General features: G+C 41.7%; 3 protein-coding genes and 1 long non-coding RNA gene across 4 annotated transcripts; 2 read left to right on the forward strand and 2 right to left on the reverse strand.

The window, feature by feature from the left end:
* Positions 1 to 40: 40 nt before the first annotated feature.
* dnajb12a (DnaJ heat shock protein family (Hsp40) member B12a) lies at positions 41 to 6,576 on the reverse strand. Its single transcript, XM_030441516.1, has 9 exons — positions 6,395 to 6,576; positions 5,873 to 6,050; positions 4,940 to 5,085; positions 4,672 to 4,842; positions 2,921 to 2,997; positions 2,719 to 2,828; positions 2,453 to 2,625; positions 1,839 to 1,981; positions 41 to 670 (listed from the first exon to the last, which is right to left on the reverse strand). Exons 1-8 carry the CDS (start codon positions 6,525 to 6,527, stop codon positions 1,860 to 1,862), a joined length of 1,110 nt encoding a protein of 369 aa, XP_030297376.1. The 5' UTR covers positions 6,528 to 6,576; the 3' UTR covers positions 41 to 670; positions 1,839 to 1,859.
* Positions 6,550 to 8,817, forward strand: trmt2b (tRNA methyltransferase 2B). The gene is made up of 2 exons (XM_030441515.1): positions 6,550 to 7,635; positions 7,912 to 8,817. The coding sequence occupies exons 1-2, from the start codon at positions 6,784 to 6,786 to the stop codon at positions 8,533 to 8,535; spliced, it is 1,476 nt and encodes a 491-aa protein (XP_030297375.1). The 5' UTR covers positions 6,550 to 6,783; the 3' UTR covers positions 8,536 to 8,817.
* Positions 7,244 to 13,245, reverse strand: LOC115596429 (uncharacterized). Its single transcript, XR_003986898.1, has 3 exons — positions 12,176 to 13,245; positions 7,464 to 7,605; positions 7,244 to 7,385 (listed from the first exon to the last, which is right to left on the reverse strand). It is a non-coding gene; the product is annotated as an uncharacterized LOC115596429 (long non-coding RNA).
* Positions 10,668 to 22,279, forward strand: scdb (stearoyl-CoA desaturase b). The gene is made up of 6 exons (XM_030441517.1): positions 10,668 to 11,033; positions 13,329 to 13,582; positions 14,454 to 14,584; positions 16,115 to 16,320; positions 18,358 to 18,590; positions 20,553 to 22,279. The coding sequence occupies exons 2-6, from the start codon at positions 13,345 to 13,347 to the stop codon at positions 20,750 to 20,752; spliced, it is 1,008 nt and encodes a 335-aa protein (XP_030297377.1). The 5' UTR covers positions 10,668 to 11,033; positions 13,329 to 13,344; the 3' UTR covers positions 20,753 to 22,279.
* Positions 22,280 to 24,253: the final 1,974 nt, after the last annotated feature.

The following is a 24,253-nucleotide window of genomic DNA, read 5'->3' on the forward strand; positions in this document are numbered from 1 at the left end:
TGCAGAGTCCTGTTGTTAAAAGGAAAAATATGCACCAGACAACCATTGGACAAATTTAATTCAAAGAAACTTTCATACAATTTTAGCATGTTAATTTAATAAATATGGTTTACTTTTATTTGTGCAATGATTTTCAATACTTATGATCCAACAGGCTACAAGCAAATCCACATAATAACATTATAGTAAATGATATTAACTCCAATAAACCCTGCACTGTTAAAAGTAAAATGAATATTTACATTGGTAAGAACTATAAAAATTACACACTTTCCTTGTGAGTGGCTCAGACATCTGTCTATGAGAAGGCCATGAGGTTTCTCAAAATGTTAAAAGGAAAAACAAAAAGACGGGGACAGAGAAAGCTTATCATAGCAGCTTCATTAACCATTCAAATAGACAACTATGCTCTTATTTTTCCACTGGGACGCCAGGCCGACTCTCACCATTCTCAAGACACTAGAGTTAGAAAATGTCAGCAGTCAACTCAAAGCTTCTCACAGTTCTACAGGAAGTCAATCTACACCAAGTTGCAGAGAGGTTCCCTGATGAGGTCTGCTGCCCACTGCACGTAAGGCATTTTTGATTCTCTTGGTTTGCTGCAGAAATACGCTCCAATTTGAGTGGGCTCCGACCGATTTCTTCTAATCAGATTCAAGTACCGACGAACCTAGGAAAGAGAAAAGAAACAGTGACAGTTATGCAGGTGTAGCTCATCATGGGATTAACCTTTATTGGATTTCTATACATGGATAGACAGGCAGAAAACACAAACTTCAAAAAGGTGCAACACCTAGTAGATTCATCAATTCATTTATTAAAGGAAAATTAATCGCCAAGTATTTTGATAATCGATTAATCGTTTCTGTAATTTTGCAAGCATCAATATCAAGCATTTGCTACTTTTCAATTACGATAGTGAATTAAACTTTGGATTTTGGACTGTTGTTTGGAGAAAAGATCAAATCGAAGATGTCACTTTGGGCTCTGGGAAACTGTGATGAGCATTTTTCACATTTCTTTAACATTTTATAAACTAAAAGATTAATTGATTAATCTTGAAAATTATTTGCAGGTAAACAGCAACAAAAATTATTGTTAGTTGCAGCCCTACAAACTTCCACACAAATCAATCGTTATTACTGTCATTTGTGCGATGCTTTGTATCAGGGGAACAGCTACCAAAAAACAAAAACATATTTTAGCCAATTAACTGCTGCTCTTGCAAACTTGCCATTACCTCTAGCTGTTACTAAGATTATACGGTTTTATAAATGTACTTACTACCTTCCAGGCAACCATAGATTTTTGCTCATTTTACCACTAAACCAACTTGCAGAGACTTCACCATTGCTCAAGAGAGGTAATCCATCACGGTGAGCCATCATTTGACTTACTGAAGGCTTCTTTTTGGTCAAAGTTCTGCCATCACATGATAATGCAGCTATGAGTAAGGCTTGATTTAAAAACTCTTGTTGTTGGTGTAGTAAAGTGCTTGTGGGAAACTCCGACATCTGAGACCGCCCAGATGACTCGTTAATATCAGGTGTCATTCACTGCAGCGGTAAGTTAGCGGATAAAAATAAAGTCGGCCAGCCACTTGCTTTGATGGATTACATATTGGAGGCAAGTGTTATAATACATGGGAACAGCAGGTTAGGATTCTATCCGAAAATATGTGGTACACTTTAGGAAACAGTCAAGTGTTATGTCAAGTGTTTGAGATGTGTAGATACTGGTATAAAACATGCAGAACACTGGTGTCGCTGCAGCTCATGTACAGTATAAATTGAAATAAAATGTACCGCAGTGTCATTGTGTTGTACCAGGAAACTTACCCGTATGTGTGCGAGTGGTTTTTACCCATCCAATATAACTTGAATCTCAGATAGTCGGGAACAGCTAGGAGTTCCCATTCTCTGTGCCCTTTGGTACAACTCAGAATCCCCAAAGTAACGAGCACGATACAGTAAGCCTTCCTCTGAAAGCACAAGAAGAGAGTGTGTTGGTATGCTAGGTTTCAATCAACTACTCTATAAATATGAAGACATACAAAAAAACAAAAGTCAAGAAACGTTACTTCACTTCAACAATAAATGAAGAACACCAACCCTGGTGGATAACTACAGCTGAAATTACTAGTTGATGATCAGCAGAAAATGTATCTGTTAACATGTAAGTCAGTTTTGAAGCAAAAACATTTTTGAATCCATTATTCACTGGTTCCAGCCTTACAAATGTATAATATGTTACTTCTACCTGACAGTAAACTGAATAACTTTGGGTTTGGGAACGTTTGTCGCATAAAACAAGAGATTTAAATATGTAAACTGTGTAAAACTAAGATGTGGAATGTTTACTATTTTCTGTCATTTTTAAAGTATTCATTGAGAAAATAACTGTCAGATTGATAATTGATAATTAACTGTTAAATGCCCAGCCGTATACATACTCTGCTGCTTCTCCTTCCAACAGTTGTTTCTGAGGTTGGAAATATAGTCTTCTTCTACACTTCTCTCAACATTCTTCAGGTTATTCCCGGAATATTCTTCATTGAACCGGTCTCCCACATAGAAAGGCACCTTCAGGTTTGTCGTATGCCTTTTGTGAATATGCCCAGCTGACCTGATGTATGGAGAAGACATAAGTGAGAGTGAGACAGATGATGAGACACTTTCACCAAACGTAAGAAATCTCTCTGAGTGGTGAACCACTTACGGGCGGTAGCTAAGGCTGTAGGGAGGCTGGGTGACCATCATTTGGCTAAGAGCCGAGACGATGATGAGGATTAGGATGGGCATCAGCTGGACAAACAGAGCCAGGCCTCCCTGTCAAGAGAGAGAATGAATAAAGTTTCCTTACAGATCATACAGAGCATCAGCTGGTATTAAACTTAAGTATGATTAAAGACAGGACTTACATCTCTCGGTTGTTCTCGTCTGTCTTGCCTGTTATGTGCAAAATGCATTCTTCCATTTCTGTAAACGTGTACATTACCTAAAAAGAAATGAAGAAAAGACAGATTAAAAAAAGATAATGTGAGTACTACAACCTTAAGCCATGTGAAGTCAAGGCCACTATTTAAAGAAGCTGATTCCACCGATAATCACATATTCAACCAGGGAGATGGAATCTATTTATCTATACCAAATAACCATGTCGTTGTTATCCAGAGTGATCTATTTTCAGTGTAATACATTAGGCCTATCAAAGTTAACGGGATATTCAGGCAATAATGCATATTTCTCTTAATGCTGTTAACTGTTTTGAAGCACGATTAACGCGCGCACGTTATGACCCTAGGCCCGCTCCGTAGTTTAGGAAATCAGGAAGCGATGCAACAGTAACATTGTGGATGGCAAGCAAAGACAACAAAACAAGCAGAAATGGATAAAGAAAAGGGTCTTTTGAATGGCAAGTTCAGCTCCAAAGCCCTGCCAGAAGTTCTCTCAATGAGAACAAAGTTATTTGCATTTCCTTCCAATGTGAATTTAGTTACCACCGGAGTACGCCCAGTCTCAAATATCATTTGCTGGCTGAGCATACAGCTGGTGCAGAGAGCCCTCCTCCCCCTCGCCAAAGGCAGACCGCGCTGTATAGAGACGCCTGAACGACTCTACATGCAATTAACTTTCTAATTGGGTGGCTTCAGCTTGCAGGCCGATTATTGAGTTAACCTTTACGAATGTAAAGTTAGACACTACATTATGTTAGTATAATGAAGTAATGCTATATTCAGGCATTATACCCATCTGTTGAGCTTGTTGGGCTTGAGTTTGCCATGTTATACCTTCAGGATATTTTTCGAGCATGCAGTACCTTTGAGGTTATTCTGGAGATTATTCTGGACAGTATTTATCATCATTTTGGATTGTTGCAATAATAATAAACATACATTTGCCTAAAGCAAGCATATTTGTCCAATCCCATGTTAATAAGAGTATTAAAAATGTGAAAAATATCCCTTTAAAGTACATTTAAAACAGATTAAAATGTGCAATTAATTGCAAGTTACCTATGGGGAATCATGTGATTAATTGCGATTAAATATCTAAATCAATTGACAGCCCAAAAAAATTCAGAGGAAATGACAGATAATAACAAAGCACTCTGTATTTTTACTCAAATCCATCAGAGATGCAAACAAAGCAAATAGCCAACCATATTTAGGCAACTTTGAATTTAATTAAAAAATTCAATCACATGCTCCAAAGTTTATGTTTATGTGCTTGTCAGTTTATGTTTATGATTAAATAGTGATAAGGAGATTTACAAGGCTGAAAAGCCGGTCAGACAGCTCAGTCTTGTTTGACTCTGATGAGGGCATGATCACTGATAAGGGCTGAGTAGAGACATCTGTGCAAGGCACGACAGAGATTCTACAGGTACAGATGACATCCGGACAAAAGACTGCTGGACAACCTTGATCAGTCAGGAAGAGTTTTCAGAACAGTTCCTCTAAGGTTTGTTCTGTTTGGAAGGCAGAAAGCCAATCTAAAACACTCAGGATATGAACATAGTAATAAAGTTGGCCTGATCTTATAGGAAATGTGTTGCCGAGACATATAAACATGTAACTTCAATCATGAAAACTAAAATATGCCTTGAAAGGACTGCACCAGTGTAAAACAACAACCTGCCTGTGCCTACATTCGTCTTGCCTCTACTTACTTGATGGGAAGCCTCCACCAAAGAACATGTTGAAGAGGTCCTCAGGTGAGATGTCTGCTTCAAAATCACGATGATGTCTCTGTCTAGTAGGGTGTGATCTCTCCTCTCCATACTGGTCATACTGCCTTCGTTTCTCAGTGTTACTCAGCACTGCGTAGGCATTACCAATAGCTGAAAGACAGGAAAGACCCACACAGGTTTGCACTTAGTAAGCTTCATTTAAACTACATGTCCTTAATAGATCAGCAGTGGAGCTGACTTAATATACCTTTAAATGCCTCTGTGGCTCCAGGCGCGTGATTTTTATCTGGGTGAAATTTCAGGGCAAGCTTTCTGTAAGCCTTTTTTAGATCCTCCTCATTGGCGGTCTTTTCAACTCCTAGAATTTGGTAGTAATCTTTACAGCTCTTAATCCTGCGAACAAAAAACACACAGGAAAGTTACACAACATATAGATACATCCCCTGAGTTATTAATGTGACACCAAATACCCCAATTAGCTAATTGTAATGATACAAACAAACACTGATCAAATCATGCATCAACCACATGTTAATTCTGAGATGCTACATTCAATTTATGCACTTTTATAACATTTCCGGGATAGCTGTTAGCCATCTATAAACACTAGAAAACTGCAGCATCGCTCAGCAAAAAAAACCAAGTAATCTGGATATATTTTGTGCAATGTGGCTTCATTTGTACACTTGATTTTTCCAAATATTCTCATATCACTGATGGCATGCTTACACTAGAGTTACACAGATACTGGATTTCTGGGGCCGATGACAATACTGGGGAATAAAAATGAAATGAAATATCCGTATATTGGTCGCTATTCTTACATACACAGAATATACACATGAATACACATTTTCTGCTATGATCCCTTCAATGTGGTTATCAAAAACCTATTCAAAAACGTATTCATTTTTGTCTTACAATGGTCTAAAATATCTTACTGGTGTACGGTTTCCACATCATCACATTACGAATGAGCTTTCTCATTAAAAGGCAGAACTACGAATTAAATTGACCGCACCAGCTGGACTGACAACAATCGGTGCCTCAAGCTACTTTGCCATCGCACTGACAATTCTTTGAATATGCCATCTACAACCAACAAGCCAACACGTTACTTATTAATGATCGATATCAAGATATTACAGAAATAAAAGAACAGATACACATGTGCACTGACTTTCTGACAGCTTCCAGCTGATCTGCAGTGTATGGTTTTGCTGATTCCGTGGCCCCCTGTGCAGGCGCATCAGCTTCGTTTCCGTGGGCTCGGTGCCTCATAGTGGGTCCGTCTCCGTTCACAGGACCGCCATTCTCATCTGGAGGCTTGCCATTCTGCGCTAACGACTCCAACAAGTCTGTAAAGAAAGTGGAGCCGTGTTATTCAGGGACGCCACCTGAGACAGCCTTCGAATTACTTAATTCACTAGCAGCATGAGCTAACAGTTAGCATTGTAGCTGCTAACAGGGACGTCAAGGATATAAATACGAATAAGCAAACACCAATTCAAGACATTCAGCAAGTAAATATTTTACATAAATTGCGGGTGGTGGGCTTTAAAAACTACAAATACCAGTGTCGGCTAGGAGCAGCTGGCGTATCGTTAAGACGGTTATGCTAACGTTAGCTGATTTGGTTTCACAGCGATGGCCCACCAACTGACGTAAAATCCTCGTTGAAACAGACTTTTATTCGACGTACTTTTGGCCTTTTCTGTCGGAAACAGTCGCTCTGCCTTCTCCAGAAACTTTCTGGCTTTGTCCTGCTGATTGTTACTTATCGCAGATAGGGCTATTTTAATGCACCGCTCCGCTTCGTCCTTGTTTGAGTCCATCGCGACACAGCGGAAATGTTTACTTGCCCCGAGACGCACGGAGATGACGTTACAGCTGTATGGCTCGTAAATAACACGTCATGACAGTTGAATTGAACCTTCAGCATGCGCTTCAGTGACACCCGCCGGGAAAAACGGTTTTAAACCGTGATAATTAAAGCTACTGGTGTACATTTGATCTATTTAGCTTCTCCGCGATACTAGCTGACACCTGCAGCAAGGTCAGTCATAATAGCTACTTTTACTTAAAGTTAAAATGGCTTTGACAGTTACATGCAGCAGGTCAGTCTTTGTCAAACGCAAGATTCTTTACACCTTGAGGAAAACGTGTATCTTGTTTTCAACTAATGAGACCATTCTGGGTGATCTGGGGAAACCAGCGTTGAAGGTAAAGAAGGGAACGCGTCACAAGAAAGCTCTCTGGACTGATAATCAGTCGTGGGAGGAAAGGCTGGCTGATGCGGTCACCCCTCTGTGGAGGCTGAGCTATGACGAGCAACTTGAGCTCAAGCGAAAGCAACAGGAGAGGATACTGTCTCAGCTCTCAGGCGACTCACAGTCATACTCCCCATCACCTGTCAGAAGTAAACCCAGGTTCCCTGTCCTGCCTGTTCTTCCGTCGCCGGTGAGGGATGGCTACCGCAACAAGTCTACATTTTCTGTGAACAGAGGATTTGATGGGAATCCAAAAACAGTTGGATTCTACTTGCCCAGAGAAAGGGGTGGAAACGTGGTCTGTGTCAATGGAGACCATCTGCTCAACATGCCGGAGAAACACAAACTGGTGGCCAGGTGCTACCAGGACTTCATCCGCCTCTCCTCTCTGGAGCCCTGCCTCCTGTTCCACACTGGGGGTCACTGGAGAGAGGTCACAGTCAGGACCAACACAGAAGGCCACACCATGGCGACAGTGTACTTTCATCCACAGACACTCACCCCAGAGGAGGTGGCAGTCCATAAGGCTGAGCTGGTGGATTACTTCACGCGGGGTCCAGGGTCAGTCTGCCAGCTGGACTCACTGTTCTTCCAGGAGAGCACCAAGACTCGATGCACTCATGAGGAGTCCCCCTATCAGCTCCTGTATGGTCAGCCACACATATACGAAGAGGTAATATGCTATCATAGCAAAGTTACAATCTACAAGAGATTCGACATAGCATACAGCAAACATTTGAATGTTCCACTTTATTACCTTTATAACTTCTTGTCCAACTGCAGCAATGTTGAAGTATTAAAAAATTAAGTGCTGGTCCATTATTTTCTTAACACAAATGCAGTCAAAGTTGGTGTACGATTTAATGCATGTCACTCTCTCTGTAATTTAGTGTCTTAAGATGGTGACATTTGTATTCTGTTGCTAAATCAGTTCTTTTGTCATTCACAGGTTTTGGGCTTCAAGTTTCGCATCTCTGCTGATGCCTTTTTCCAGGTGAACCAAGCAGCCGCTGAGGTTCTCTATCGCACAGTGAGAGACCTGTGCGTCCCCAACCGTGAGGAACACGGAGGAAGGACAAAAGTTGGTGGCACTCTTCTGGATGTGTGCTGTGGGACGGGTGCCATCGGTATCACAATGTCTCCCAGAGTGGACAGGATTATCGGTATAGAGCTCATAGAACAGGCAGTGGAAGATGCTAGACACAATGCAGCTCTCAATAACGTACTGAACTGTGAGTTCATCCCTGGGAAGGCGGAGGTGGTGCTGCCTGGCCTTATGACTCAGTTGAGCTCCGCAGGTGGAGGCCCTGTTTCTGCCGTAGTTAACCCTGCTCGAGCTGGCCTGCATCCCAGAGTAGTCCAAGCGTTACGGAACCAACCTGCTATCCGCAAGCTGGTCTATGTTTCCTGTAAACCAGATGGAGAGGCTATGAAGAACTTCAGGCAGCTTTGTTGTGCTCCCGACCCATGGAAGAAACTCACAGGAGAAGCGTTTTCTCCAACTCTGGCTGTGCCTGTGGATATGTTCCCTCATACTCCTCACTGTGAAGTGGTCCTACTTTTTGAGAGGTAGAAAACACCTCCGAGGTGGGCCTCAACCTTTTTAACGACTCTGGCTGCTTTAAAAAGCAATGAGGTAGCAGCACGGACAGGCTGCAGACAAACTGGTTAGGAGGGCCACTTTCCATTCACTTTGTTTTTTGTAAATATCCTATGTTTTCTATTTATTTTTTATTTAACGTGTATTAATGTGTATTTGTCCTATTCTTTTCTTGTACTTGTTGCATCTTGAGCTGTTGTAACAAGTGAATTTCCCCATTGTGGGATAAATAAAGCCTATCTAAATTTAACCTAATCTAATCTAATCTAGTGGGTTGAATATGATGTTGTGCTGTTTTTGAAATGATAATGTGATAAAACTGTTTATGGACTTAGTAAAACAGTTACAAAGTGATGCACCTGCATAAAACAGAGCAAAGCAATGGGAAAAGAGACAAGGCAATATGAACATGAAAAAATACAAATAACAGATGTGAATGCGACCATCACACAAAGGTAGATAAGTAAATACCAAGAATGGAAACATTTCCAACCACCACACAGTTGTCCTCACTTATGTGCCTGATTAGACCTCCTATCCAGACTGTAGTAGAGTGATAACAAATGACTTTTAATGATTGATGATGAACGATTTTATCTTTTTTTCAGATGATACCGATGATTACCAGCCTCTTATGGCATACACCAATAAGTTGAGCAGTAATATTACATTTTAAAAGGGAGTTCCTAACCTGTAGTTTATGACAGCTGGGGGTGAGAAAGTCTCACATTTCATGAGCAAAGATTGACAGTGAAATATTCCATATTCTTATTTTTTACTTCTTCTTTTCTCTGTTTATTGGTGGACTGCAAACCAAGTTTTAGGTTGCAGACAGTTGTCAGATTTATCTGAATATGTGAATGCTGTGCTTGTTTAACCAATGAAAACAATTTGGCTTCATATTTTTGGCTGTATTAGTTGGCGGGCATTTCACCCAAACATAGCTGGTTATATAAATTTCCCAATATAGGGCAGATTGTTTATCAGATTTTTAATTTACAGCAATATAAAACAGAAGGAAGTGGCAAACCCTTACATTAGCTTTTTAAAAACCGTAGTGAGATGCCATTCTTTCAAGACGAAACAGATTGTTCGTTATTACGGAAGGTGGTCGGTACAAAGGTGCAACCTAGCATGAAAGGCCTGCAATATAAACCAGTCTTATCAAGTTCACAGGATGGTTTCGAAATTGTTAAGATCATGTCAAAGAGATGCTGATTTGATCATATGGTTGTTTTTGTTTCCTCGTGTAGTGAGGTCATTCACCTCAGAAGCTCAACTTTTGCTAGAAGATGTTAAAATGGGAACAAAAACCTGTTGCTATGTGCCCTTCTTCTGCCCTGCAGTAGCTACATGTGTCCAGCAGGTGGTGCTATTAGAACGTCAACCTTTTCTAGAAATCATCCCATTCTTTCCGGTTTACTGCAGGTCATAATGTAATGAGTGTACAGTACAAGTGGCCAAGTTTTGTTGGATGTACCACAGTTTGTGTGAGCTCATACACTGGGACAAGGCAGCCTTGGCTGATACGGTGTTCTTTTATCTCTCCAGGGAAGTAAACGGATGATGACGGTGCAATAAAATCATGGGTTACTAGGGTTTGCAAGAGGGATAGGAAGTTCAACTTTTTTAGCCCCACATCACCGTCAGGGTGATGACCATGAGCAGTTATTTTTCCTTTCTTGCACACCAAAGTAAAATTCAAATAATATATATTTTGTTCACAATACATTTATGTGGTTTATCTACCTAAATAAGGAAAATTGAGGAAAAATGTAATACACTGAAGGCACATCTTGGCTGCACGTTTCACATGAACTCCCACCAGAATGTGTCTTTTCTATCTTCTGATGTCATTATCTGAGGGAAATCTTTTTGGCATGTCTTACACTGGGAAAATGTTCTGTACCAAAAGTTGAGTTATTTAACCACACGTCTCAACCATGTCACACTTGAACTTTTGAGACGTTTTGAAATTGAAGCTTGCAAAATGACCGAATTGATTTTGGACTGCACAGGGTCTCATTTGGAACAGAGGTGACGGGGTACAAGGCGCAGGGAGTCATATGACGGCACTTTCAGACGGAGACAGTCATTGCTGAATGACATCATGGTATCAGAGGAGCTGACCTGTTTTTGAAAACCCCGTTCAATGTTTCATCAGTTTAAGAGTCATATTAAGATTAAGAAGATTATTTACAAGATTGGCCAACGCCTCGTATGTCTGATGTTGAAAAAGGAGGTGTGTCAACAGGCTGACACGCAAATAGCCAATGGGATATTCAGAGCCGCTCATTTCAACATCCACCAACTGCTTTAAAACATCCTCGGGGGAGGCAGGAGGAGTACTGGGACTTCATCTCTGACGAGGACCGTCGTTTCCTTCTGCATCTTTACTTTACCTGCATTCCAGGTGCGCAGTGCGGCCGGAAAAGCAACTGGAGAGCACACAGCGAGTCTCCTTTACCTGGGTGAGCAGCCGTTTACATCACTCGAATTTGAATGGACGTTTTCACAGAAATGCCAATGTCATATGCAAATATATAGAAGTATTTGACTAATGGTATGTTCCTGCTGCTCAGCCGAGGACATACAGACATATGTCAGTGTAACGTGTGCCTGCTCAGCATTTAACTTTCCTAATGTTCCACTGACATATGCCAGGAATAATTGTCCTCTGGTTTGTCAAATTAAATTATAACATAAAAAAAAACATGTACATGTTAGCTGAACTGCTGTTCAACTGACATACAGCCAACATTTTACATGAATGTAGAAAGTTTTGTTTTTTGTACTTTGTGCCCATTGTCATAGAGCTAGCATTAAATAATAACTTCACCAATTTTAGAAATGTAAGTATGCTTACTGGCAGTGGTGCACTCAGGATGTTTGAGGGGCAGGAGTCAAAAGAATAAAAAGGGCACCAGCTGTATGCAGTGAGGCACCAGGAGTGGAATGTCATGATATATTTATTGCAAAGAGATGGTGCATCACCAACTTTTGTCCACTTGAAGGGCACCCTAGATTGTTTTATTTACCAATGCGGCTTCCAAAAGGGCATTAAAATTCCTGCAGTGGTGTCACTTCTAGCTTAATTTCAATGGTGTAATTTAGGCACCAGATTTTGAAAAGGAAGAAAGATGTGTGCAATAAAAAAGGCGATATTTGTGATTCTACTCCATCGATTTGGCTCATTGGTCCATAATGGGTCCAAAAGTATTACTGGAGTGCAAAACTGGACCAATGGATTGCTTTTTTAAAACCTGGTGCCTACATTACCCACAATATTTTACTCAAATATGAGCGATATCACTGGAGGCAATCAGTGTTGCCAACTTGGCGACTTTGCTGCCAGATTTGGTGACTTCTGAGACCCTCTTAGCAACTTTGTTTCTAAAAAGCAACTCCTGACAAATTTCTCTCACTGCAACCACTAAGCTTTATTCAAATAAATGCACGGTGACATCACCAATATGTCACTAGTACGGCATTGTCTGTTGACTTTTGTAGCTAGGGCGAGCTACTTATAAAGTGCAACAAATAAACGATGAAAAATTAACAAAAATTATCAAAATGTGGAGAACATTATGTATTGTGTTGCATAGATACATACTTGAAGTTAGCATGCTAACCAGCCAGCCCCTAGCCACGTTGGACCTTAATAGGTGTAGGTGCAGCTTTCAGTCCAGGTGGAGTCTGCTAACACCTGCTAGCTGCACGGTCCACTAAGCTTGCTAGCTAACGGCAGCTACAGTTAGCAGCCGTTAGTAGTTGCTCTGGTGAAATGCTGAACGCTCTTTGCTCGTAGGATGAATATGAAGGTGGCCAATTCTTACATTGTGTACCATCATAATTGGAAAACAGCTTGCAACACTATGAGAAGGCGTTATACTACCATTTCACCCCCATGTGTACTAGCACTCCCCGTACAGTTAGCTCAAATCAGTGACGCATCTTCTCTCATGTACCCAGCAGACTAGACGTTACCAAGGCGTATTGCTGCCCTCCACAGGCCAGTAACAGAAGTTTAAGGATGCCTCAGAGCATCCTCACATATAATCGATGGAGACATTTTAAAGAGCTTTGATTCACTGCCTCCTCACAGGTGCATTCTCCATCAGGTTGCTTACCGACCATTGCCAGCTCATGATTTTGTGCGTACTGACCAAATCGTAGCGTCTGTATCGGTGAGTGGAGGCTACCTGTTGGTGCAGGTACACGCAGCATGAGCCGGTTGAAAAACGGAGACAACGGCACCGCTTGAACATGAGGCCGATATGTAACAGCTGGCAGCAACATATTTAAGTTAAGAGACGTCGTCATAGGGTGGAGTGAGTGGGAGCATTATCTCGTTGTGAAACACAAGCCCGCAGCTGCAGTACATCATAGTCATCACTGGGATAAGTTAGGCGAACATTATGTATCAGTTTATGCTGTGGGGAGTGGCGTAACTTCAGCCAGTGTAATACGAGCTATACCTTTAGCGAGTGCCACGAACCACAGAGCGGCAGTAGCATGCAAAAAAAAAAAAAAAAAAAAAAAAAAGCGGTGACATAACTCTCAGATGATGCCACTGGAACAAAAGTGGGATGCTACTTTGCGATCTCGAGAGTGAGCCGCAGACTGCTGCATGTACACAGCCAGCCGCCGTACTCTCCCCCCCGCCTCCTCCGTCGCTGCATCCCCGCTGTACGCATTTCACTGAGCAACACCTCTCTCGTCTTTTTTTCTCCCCTTCTCCTTGCTGCGCACTGCTGCTGTTACAGAACCTCTTAAGCGAAAATGACCGAGACGGAAACCCGGAATCATCACGCCGGCAAGCACCAGAACGGAGGTGCCATGGCAGCAGAAACATCGACGGTGGAGGATGTTTTTGACGACACCTACGCAGAGAAAGAAGGTCCCAAACCGCCGAGGACGCTGGTGTGGAGGAACATCATAATGATGACCCTCCTACACGTCACTTCGCTTTACGGGCTGGTTCTGCTTCCATCCGCATCGGCTCCAACTCTCGCCTGGAGTGAGTATTCTGTTCAACACTGTCGCAGGCTTTCCGCTACAGCGTTTTTTTGGTTGTTTTTTTTGTCTTTCCTCCTCACAGGCCACAGTTAGAGGGGAGGGAATGTGCTGATGTTGTGTGATCATTGCTAACTACAGTACATACTGCCTGAGGGGGGGGGGGGTCATGCTTGTGGGAATAATGGAGAATGAGTCACTCTGGCCTTCCTCATAACACACATCCATGCCTGTGAGCCTCCAGATGCCATTTAGTTCCCTCATTAGCAGCTCAAACCTGTGGCTAATCATTGTAAACTATCCAGCTAGTTTGAACATGTAGCATGTGTGTAGGAAGTGTTTGAATTTCCCTTACACAAGCCAAACGGGCTGAGTGATTACAGTTTGTACCCTATATATGTAGACTATTGACACATGACTTGAATTCCTGAACAGTGTCAACTTTGTTTCCACTCGGGCACTGCATAATTTTCCCCTCTCTTTGCAATGCTGAGCTGCATATTATTTCACCGGGGAAGACAAAGCACAATCACCATTCCCATAGTCATCCCATTGTGAGCTGCGTGGCACCACAACAGAATGTTCTTTGCCAGTCAGGAGCCCCCGGGTCTCAAATCCTCGGTAGTCTTGTCTGGGCTTCACATAGAGACACATTCAGCAGTTTTAGAACAACAAAATTGTGAGGGCAGACCTGCGCGCTCCCATCATCCCATCTCCCCACATAGATGACTCTTCTCTCGAACAATGAGGCCCGGCTGTAGTGGAAAGAACATGGTGTCCCAGTGACCCTGCTCTCATGGGTGTGAAATTAATCTGAGTCTAGTGGTGACAGTTTCCCCTAAGATATGTGTCCTCTCCACCTCTATTTCTTCCAGCTGTAGTGTGCTACCTCTTCAGTGCCCTCGGTGTGACTGCTGGTGCACACAGATTATGGAGCCACAGATCCTATAAGGCTTCATTTCCCCTGCGAGTCTTCCTTGCTCTTGCCAACTCCATGGCTTTTCAGGTACAGTAAGAGAAGAAAATAATATGTGAATATTTCATGCATGTTTCCATTGATTCCTTGATCACTCTGCAGATTAGTGTGTGTGTGTGAAGGGTGGTACGCTGGAGCTCTGTTTTCATATACATCTCAACTAGTCCCTGGTCCCATATGCAGTTTACACAAGTGTGACGTGGGAGCTTTAAGCACATACACTTAAGAACAGACTTCACAATTCTCAGAGACATCTTGTGACGAGTTCACCCCAAAATCAAAATACATATTTTTCCCCTTACCTGTATTGCTAAATGCCCATCTAGAGATGTCCACCTTATCTTGAATATAATGGAGCTTGATGGCACTTGGCTTGTGAGCCTCAAGGCACCAAAAATCAATTTGAAAGACTCAATGGCGACGTCTCCTTCCAGAAATCATGACGCAACTACTGAAGATAATCCACAGACCTTGAGGGAGGGTAGTGCTCCTGACAGCGTGGGATGTAAACATTAATGACATCCTCCATGTCTCGGCTGTAACATTAGCTAACTTAGTTAACTGAATTAGCTAGACTCTTGTCCATGAGTGGATGCATGCATCCGTCTGCGTGGTGACATGTTTGGCGAGGGTAGTTGGGTAGGCGACAGTTCCTCCATAAATCTGCTCACAACAAAGTCTGTGGATTATCTCGAGGCTCTGGAAAGAGACATTGCTGTTCTGAGTTCTTCTACCGTATTTTTTTGGTGCTTTGAGCACCTCAAGCTGAGTGCCATCTTGTTGGAAGAGAGAAGGCAGACCTCTCAACGGCTGATATCTTCAAAACTCAGCAACTCACACCAAAACAATCTAGATGCATAAATAGCAGCACAGGTAAGAGGCAACACAAATGGGATTTTTTGACCTTGGGGTGAACTGTCCATTTCAAACTAAACACAAAATAAAGAATAATTGCATATTTATTCTCCAATTGGCGAAAAGGTTGATGACATTTAAAATGTTCAAACATGCAATTTAAGTTTAAGTACTGTACTATTCAAAGCAGTCTCGTTTATATATCATAAAACATGCATGGAGGGGATCTTAAAGCTCTGCTCATCCACAACTTCTGAGTGCAGCACCAGTTTCATAAAAATCCGGGTTTCTGTAACAATATTATCAGACATTATGTCACATGATCTGAAGGCAGAGCAGCCTGAGGGACATCTGAGGGAAAACAGAATTTTTTCCATTAAATATGATCCAGTTTTACACGCATAGTTTAACAGTGTGTGACTTGTTTCATAAAGTGTTACGCGCGTCTCCTGGGACATCCTATCCACCCACCCAAGTCACATAGTGCAAATACAAATGATTGGGGTGTAGAGTTGGACTGACAGAGACACTATTCAATCAGTAATTGTGTACAGTTTCAATTGAATTATGTAATCGGAGTGATATACATTTCTTGTTTTGTTACCACATGATCCATGACCTTAATCTGATGATCTGAAACTTCCACGTGGACCTCCAACGTCTGTAGTTGCCTCACATAATCCTCCATATCTGTACTTTTCTCAGAATGACATATATGAGTGGGCAAGGGACCACCGTGTCCACCACAAGTACTCGGAGACGGACGCAGACCCCCACAATGCCAAGCGGGGGTTCTTCTTCGCCCACATTGGTTGGCTGCTGGTTCGCAAACATCCCGACGTCATTGAGAAGGGCAAAAAACTGGAACTGACAGACCTGAAGGCGGATAAAGTGGTGATGTTCCAGAGACGGTAAGCAAGCATTACGTAGAGTTTACTGCCGTTCTTGTGTCTGAAAGGAGCCCATAGATTCAGACTAAACAGATCGAAGTCAGCCAAAACGAGAGTCACCACATGTGATCATCATTATAAGTCATTTCCCCTCTGGCACAAGCTGCACAGGATGTTGTAGTCTGGGTCGTAGTGACCATGATAACACTTAGGGACAGATCTACTGATAAGGGAAGCTTTTTTCCATTGGGAAACAAATCATACCGTGCCCCCACAGTGTCCACTGACTGGTCATTGGTCAACATTTCTGCTCCTCTGGACGCAGTCCCAGATTTTCACTATTGCCCTCAGCGGAAGGGGATTAACACTGGCCAGAGCCTACCAATCAGAGGGCCCTGTCAACTGTGTACAGTGAACTAATGTGCCAATTGTCTGGAGATAATTATATCAATATGTTCTAAATTGCCCTCATGACAATGTAGGATTACATTTGTGGCCTTTGTAGGACTGTTTAGATTAGATTTAGATAACTAGTGAATTCAACTTTATAGTCACTGCGCAGAGTTCAAGTGCTGAGGCAACAAAATACAATTTGGCATCTAACCGGAGAAAGAACCAAATAATGTGCCAGTAGTAGTAGTAGTAGTAGTAGTAGTAGTAGTATAAACGGTAAGAAAAAGTTCTTAATACACTGTGTATGTGTATTAGTACTGGACGATATGGCCTTAAAGTATTATTGTGATGTTTTTAGGTCGTATTGCTTAGAACCACTATTCTGGAACTGTGGTATGAGCACCAGTGGTGGTATGCAAGTTCCCCTTAGTGGTGTTTTTAAGAATTAAGCTAATTTAAAAACGTATACAAGATATGCTGCAGAATTTAAAAGATAGAATACTCAAACTGAAATTTTATTTGAGATTAGTTTTGTCTTTCCTGTTATGTTTGCATTTTGTAGTCGAGTTGAATATGATTTAGTTATGAGCTATACTCAAACTGTGATGGCACAATAGTAAGCTGAGGTAAAAGGGAAGGAACAAACGCACTACAAACATGGCTCCAAACCACACCAGTCAACTGAGCGCGAGTGCTAGACGCTGCTAATTTCAGCAGCGAATGGCACACAACTGAATTAGTAAGCTGAAATGAGTAGGCCTATTGTATGCTTCTATTTTTAGGTAATAATTGTGGTATTTGGTGAGCCTGATATTTTTTGAGGTGATACATTGAACCTGTTATACCTGGAAAGCCAACACTTATGCCATATCACAAAAGAGTAAACAGCTGAAGGTATAATATGAATATGCTGTATACGCTATAGATTATATTTACTACACAGTTTACACAGTAGTGAATTAAAAGCACACTTTATCTTGACATAGATATAGATTTTAATGTTGTTTTTTGAAGCGATATTCCAAATCCGGCGCATTATGTGCAATATTGCTTTTTACTTCTATTAGTGTTGTGTGATTATGGAATGTGTTGTGTTGATTTAATGAATGCGTTACATGGATCTTAATGTTGTTATTTAAATTGGCCAAAATGGATGAAAAATGCTTCGTATTAACACCTCAGTCCGAATAAACGGGCTCAAACAGAACAAAGTCTCAGTTATCAGTTGCACATGGGTTGTCCCAGCTAAAGGACATTTATTTCCTGATTATACAAGCTGCCTTCTCTCTGGGTGTGCCCGCCGTAGTGTCTCCACTTACCAAAAATGGTGGCCTCTAAGGTGAACTGGTTCACTGAGGAGGGTTTGTTTTTTAATGCACAATACCCATCTATGGGGCAGGGAAATGATCGAACACAAGTCAAGAGATAAAATATCTGACAAGGAAGAGGAATGTGTGACGCAAAATGATTTTGCACATCCCTTAGCTGTTCTGATTAAATTAGTTGTTGCATGTAAACACCAGACCCTAATCACATAAAAAAAATAAATGCTAATGTCATTTTAATCTAAATTTAACGATGTGTGTTATTTAATCCAGCCTCAGACTGGTTTATGTCCGGGTGTGACTGGATCTGTGTGAGATACAGTTTGTTCTTTCATTTCAGGCACTACAAACTCTCGGTGCTGATCCTTTGCTTCCTCGTGCCCATGTTGGTGCCCTGGTACTTCTGGGGTGAATCTTTGGCTGTGGCATACTTCGTCCCCGGACTCCTCAGATACACTGTGATGCTCAATGCCACCTGGCTGGTCAACAGCGCTGCGCACATATGGGGCAACAGGCCTTATGACAAGACCATTAACCCGAGAGAAAACGCACTGGTTGCTTTGAGTGCCATAGGTGAGGAAACAGCATGTTCATAACTCATTGTTATTTATACTACAGTAAATATGTTTATAGTATGGGATGTTTGATTTTTTTTTCCATGTGCATTCAGTCTTTTTTAGATGCTAATGTTATTTTCAGTATCATCTTTTTCCGTGAGTGGAAACTTTATTCGTGGAGGCTGACACCACGGGGGTATGGTGCTGCAAACAGCACTGAGCATTGTTGGCTGCAAAACAGCACTACATTTACGAGCTTACTAATGACTGCACACAGGCTTTTCTTTGCTTTGCTTTCAACTGCATTTCCATGCAGCCTTACAAGAACTAACATTGTCAGCCCCATTTTATCCGCCAAGATTGATTATTTTTTTTTTGTACTGCTATCTAGCAGCTGTATGAACAAATGGGGAAGAAACTGAATCAAACCTATTTCAATTTACAAGTCCTTCTTTAAAGTCTCACCTATTGTGTCATTTTAATTGGGTACAACAGTCATTTCCATGTTACTCACGTGGTCCTCAGCACCCAGAGCTGCTGTAGCAAACACATTCCTAGTAAATAAAGCAGTAAAAGTCTGTAGCTGTAGAAGCTTTCTCGAACGTAACACTCTCACTTCTCATTCACAAGTTTCTGATGAACTTCGACCTCAATCATCATGACAATAATAGTCTGATGGATTGTTTACTGCTGGGAACCAGAGGTGTGAAAATTCATAATCATTTGTGACTGCAATCTAAAACAAAACACTGCATTAGAGTTTGAAAATGTATCCAAACATATGAAAAAAAAATCTAAATTTATCAAACAAGTTTGTCAGAGCAATGTTACCTGTGAAGGCTACAGGATTTTAAGTTTGTTGATCGGCTGTTTTCTACTGCAGTGGTTCAGTGGATTCATAGTTCTATCTCCTGAAGCTGTGGGCAAGGCAAACGGTTTCGTAATCATTACTAATGCAACACATCTGATTTTGGTTTTCTAGTAAATTGTAAATTCCCTCTCTCCACTTAGCATCAAATGACATTATTAGTCACATACTACACATAGCTGTGTGTCACGCAGCCTCAGTTCTGTGATATGTTCACGTGAGTGTAAACGTTCCATGATGGTATCAACTAGGGCTGGGTAGGTTTCTTGTTTTGCGAGTCCGGTCTGGTGTACGAGCTTCAGCCAGCTTTTGATTTTGTGCCAACTTGCTGTACTGACATTTGTCAGAACTAGCAGCATGTGGCGAGTTAGCCGGAGCCCAGGGATAGCTGATTAGCTCAGCTTCATCGCTGGTGCAGTTCTTATGTCTTGTGTGTTAAAACTGAGAGTTGTGCAGACAGTGCCACTATTCTTCTCATACTAATGTCCAGAAGAGAAAACTCTGTCAGTAATGAGTTAATGCAGGGCCTGTTACAGCTTATTAAGTTAAAGGCTGTTTTTGTAGCCTACAGTAAAAAAAACTCAACACTTCCTGTATTCGTTTCAAATTAAAAGCCCTCTAGCGTTTCTTTTCCTTCATTTCTTAAGGAGGCTTTCATTGTGAAACATTCTCAGGAATGTGATGAGAAAAAACTCATTGACATGCAAAGACATGCAAATATGACTATTTAAACTATCGCTCCTGCCATCTTTTCTCCTGGTTTTTATTTATTATATTGATGTTAATCCTTAAAGGAAGACAAGTTAAGTTGTATAGTTGGTATGACAATTGAAAACATGTTGTGTTGCAGTGGCCCTGATGGACTGTACAGCTACGACACTCTTATGTTCTTTTCGGGAGTGTCTGTGGTCTATATCATCTAGTGGTGAAATTTGGTATTACCAGTCTGGTTAGGTCTCAGGCTTCACATCAAAACGTCTTGACACTATTTTAAATCGGCCCAACCCTATTATCAAAGTCATTGAAAAGCATCTTTTGTAGCTATTCAAGTTATGTCTGTGCACTTGTTAACATTCAACAAAACACTTACATTTGTTTTTTGTTTTTCAGGCGAAGGATTCCACAACTACCATCACACGTTCCCCTTCGACTACGCCACCAGTGAGTTTGGCTGCAAGCTCAATCTCACCACCGCCTTCATAGACTTGATGTGCTTCATGGGTCTGGCCAAGGACCGCAAGCGGGTGTTGAAGGAGACAATCGCCGCCCGCGTCCAGAGAACGGGCGACGGCAGCTACAAAAGTGGCTGAGTCACACTAGCTTCAAACTCTGATAACGCTGTGTGGAACCAAGACAAAACGTAGCAACGGGTATAGCAGCATTTTAGCGATTGGGGGGATGTTTACGACGCTTCTGATTATAAGTTAAACCTCTTCCTGAGACTAATATTGGCTTAAAAGAATTGCAGACCTTTTCTATAAATTGTGTAGGTCTCTTTAAGTTGTGAAGTGTCCTCACCAACTATTAGCCACAGCCAGCAACTCGGCTACACGTGCAAGCACAGCTTTTTCACCGTAATATAACAGGCAGGAAGAGGATAAAAAAAGGCTAATTGGGATTTAAGTCTCTCTTGGCAACAGTAGGACAACCAAACAAGTCTGTGTGAGCGGTGTGTAAAAGCAGCAATTACAGAATAATTTACTGTATCTCTTATTTGTTGATGTGCTATTTATTGATAGTTTTGGCACTTTGAAAGCTTTGTTGAAACCCTTAACAATGAGGTGTCTCTACAGGCAAGATTGAGGGTCATTCGCTCTAACTTTGAGTTTCATTCCACATTGAGTGACGTTTCATCTTGATATTTGTTTGTTTGTTCCAAGCTAAGGTTTATCTTTAATTTTGGTAAGCTAGTTGTCTTACTAAACTATAGACTGCCGTGTTAAATGCCAACAAGAAGACAGTCAACCCTCGACTGAACTGTCCCTATTTATCCTACCAGAGTAACCCTGGGTGAATATGGTTCAGATGTGTTATACTTTGGGATACTTTCATATCTACTGTCTCTAAACTGTCCAATGGGCTCCTGATGAGGACTCAGCTCTCTGGTTTGACGCAGTGTATACCTCTGGTTAAGTAGTAAAGACTGGACTGAAATATAGAACCAGAATTCTGACTCTTAATCTAAAAAAAAGAGAATCATTAGCATTTATTTTGTATGTATATAAAATACACTCAGACATATAAGGCATCCTTCTCCCTCAGATAAGGCCAATGAGGCATGTGTAGGAGATGCATTTACCTTTGTGTGCTGTGTGATGATGAAACGTGTCAGGACTTTGCCCAGATGCCTTATGATGAGGGTTGCACACCTGTTTGAAAAATTTAAAAAGTGCCAGTTACGGAACTAAATTAGGGCTTAAATTTTCTGTCCAATCACGGCCGTGTGGTGTCTGATTTCAAGAACTGAAATCATTTATTTATAATGTACAAAGTGGGACCATTCAACAATTCCTAAAAAAAAAAACCAAACAAAAAAAGAAACCACGAATCCTTTTGCTCTGAAACGAGATCCAAACTTGTTCTGACACCATTAATGAAACTGTTGTAATATTTGTCACACTTCCTCTTTTACAGAGCATCAATTTTTTACAGTGTTAACTTCTTGAAGTCTGAATGCCTTAAAAAAATGGCACCTTTTTTCAAAGAATGTTTTTGCCCACTGTATGTACGTGAATAAACCAAATTTTCTACTTGTGATAAAGTGTATGTTTTGCTTTTTTGTTGGAATTCTGTAATACTCCTTCTTCGTATACTGAATAAAAAATATGACCAGACTACTTCGGTTACATTCTTTATCAGGGGCGTTTGGACACTACAATAATAACAACTAATGATAATATAATCATTATTAATAATAATTAACTAAACTATAAAGCTTTATTTTAAAACAAGAGTGGCATAAAGAATAAAGCAAGTTCTGCAAATATTCACAGAAACTTCGTGCTTAATTTTCAAATGGAAAAGATGAATTATTACAACTACACACAGACACACAGCCCAGGCATAACATTATGACCACCTGCCTAATATTGTGTTGGTCCCCCTTTTGCAGCCAAAACAGCCCTTCGTGGCATGGACTCCACTAGACCCCTGAAGGTGTGCTGTCGGATCTGGCACCAAGATATTAGCAGCAGATCCTTTAAGTCATACAAGTTGCGATGAAAGGGTGTACATGGTCTTCAGTCAGTGCTTAGGTAGGTGGTACATGTCAAAGTAACGTCCACATGGATGGCAGGAACCAAGGTTTCCCAGCAGAACATTGCCCAAAGCATCACACTGCCTCCACTGGCTTTCCTTCTTCCCATGGTGCATCCTGGTGCCATGTGTTCCCTATTTAAGCAACACACGCACCCGGCTATCCATGTGATGTGAAAGAAAATATGATTCATCGGACCAGGACACCATCTTCCACTGAACCTTGGTCCAGTCGTGATGCTCACATGCCCATTGTTGGCGCTTTCACATGGCCAAGGGTCAGCAAGGGCACCCTGACTGGTCTGTGGCTGTGCAGCCCCATACGCAGCACCACACCTTTCTGTCAGAACCAGCATTAACTTCTTGAGCAACAGTAGCTCGTCTGTTGGATTGGTCAACAGCGGCCGGCCTTTGCTCCCCATGTGCATCATTGAGCCTTGGCCGGCCATGACCCTTTTGCCTGTTTACCACTGTTCCTTCCTTGGACCACTTTAGATAGATACTGACCACTGCAGACCGGGAACACCCCACAAGAGCTGCAGTTCTGGAGATGCTCTGACCCAGCGGTCTAGCCATCGCAATGTGGCCCCTTGTCAAACTCGCTCGAATCCTCACGCTTGACCATTTTTCCTGCTTCTAACACGTCAACTTTGAGGACAACATGTTCGCTTGCTGCCTGATATATCCCACCCACTGACAGGTGCCATGGTGACGAGATCATCAGTGTTATTCACTTCACATGTCAGTGATCATAATGCTATGCCTGGTCAGTGTAGGTTGTTACGTGATAACAGCACAAATAAAAATATGACAAATATATTTATAATGTGAAATGTCCAAAATGTCATGACAAAGTAAAGAAGAAATGTTGCCTTTTGTGGCTTCAGAGGAAGCTGCATGTCTCTGCATGCATCTGCTAATTGCCTCCAATGTTGGCTCTCATAGGATGAATTGTATTGTGGGTAATGTAGGCACCAGGTTTCTTAAAAAGGAAGAAGAATGAGTGGAGTAAAAAAGTTCGATCTGGTTTTGATCATTTGTTTTTTTTATGCCGTCCATGAGGAGTCTCACACAGTGTTTTTGTTTCAGGAGTGCACATCTTTATCTTTACGCGCAGCTGTCTGTCTGCAGGTGCCTTCACATACTTATCACACATGTCGCTCCAACAGGAATAAAGAATGCCTGAAAGTTTTGATCTTGATCTCGCTTGCTGACGTCATGGGGCATCTCCTAAGCATACCACAGCAGCCTTCTAGACAAGTTGTACTCGTTAATTAACAGTCTCGCCTCTCGTCCACATGCCAGTGCTGATGTGGATCTACCTCTGCTGGTCATGCCCTGCTTGCTTGTCTCACACATCAGGCGGCGGCGTTGCGACCCGGCTGCACTTGTTGACACCACCATACTGAACATATTTAAAATGTCTGCAGATATTGTTCGAACATTCCTGGAGGATCCTTGAGATGCCCATGGGTACATGTCTTGCATCTTCACGTGTCCTCCTCACAGTCAGGGGCGGTTCTAGGGGGGGGGGGGGCCCAACAGGGGCCAGTGCC

Source organism: Sparus aurata, chromosome 15, assembly GCF_900880675.1.
Source record: "Sparus aurata chromosome 15, fSpaAur1.1, whole genome shotgun sequence".
NCBI classification, from domain to species: domain Eukaryota; kingdom Metazoa; phylum Chordata; class Actinopteri; order Spariformes; family Sparidae; genus Sparus; species Sparus aurata.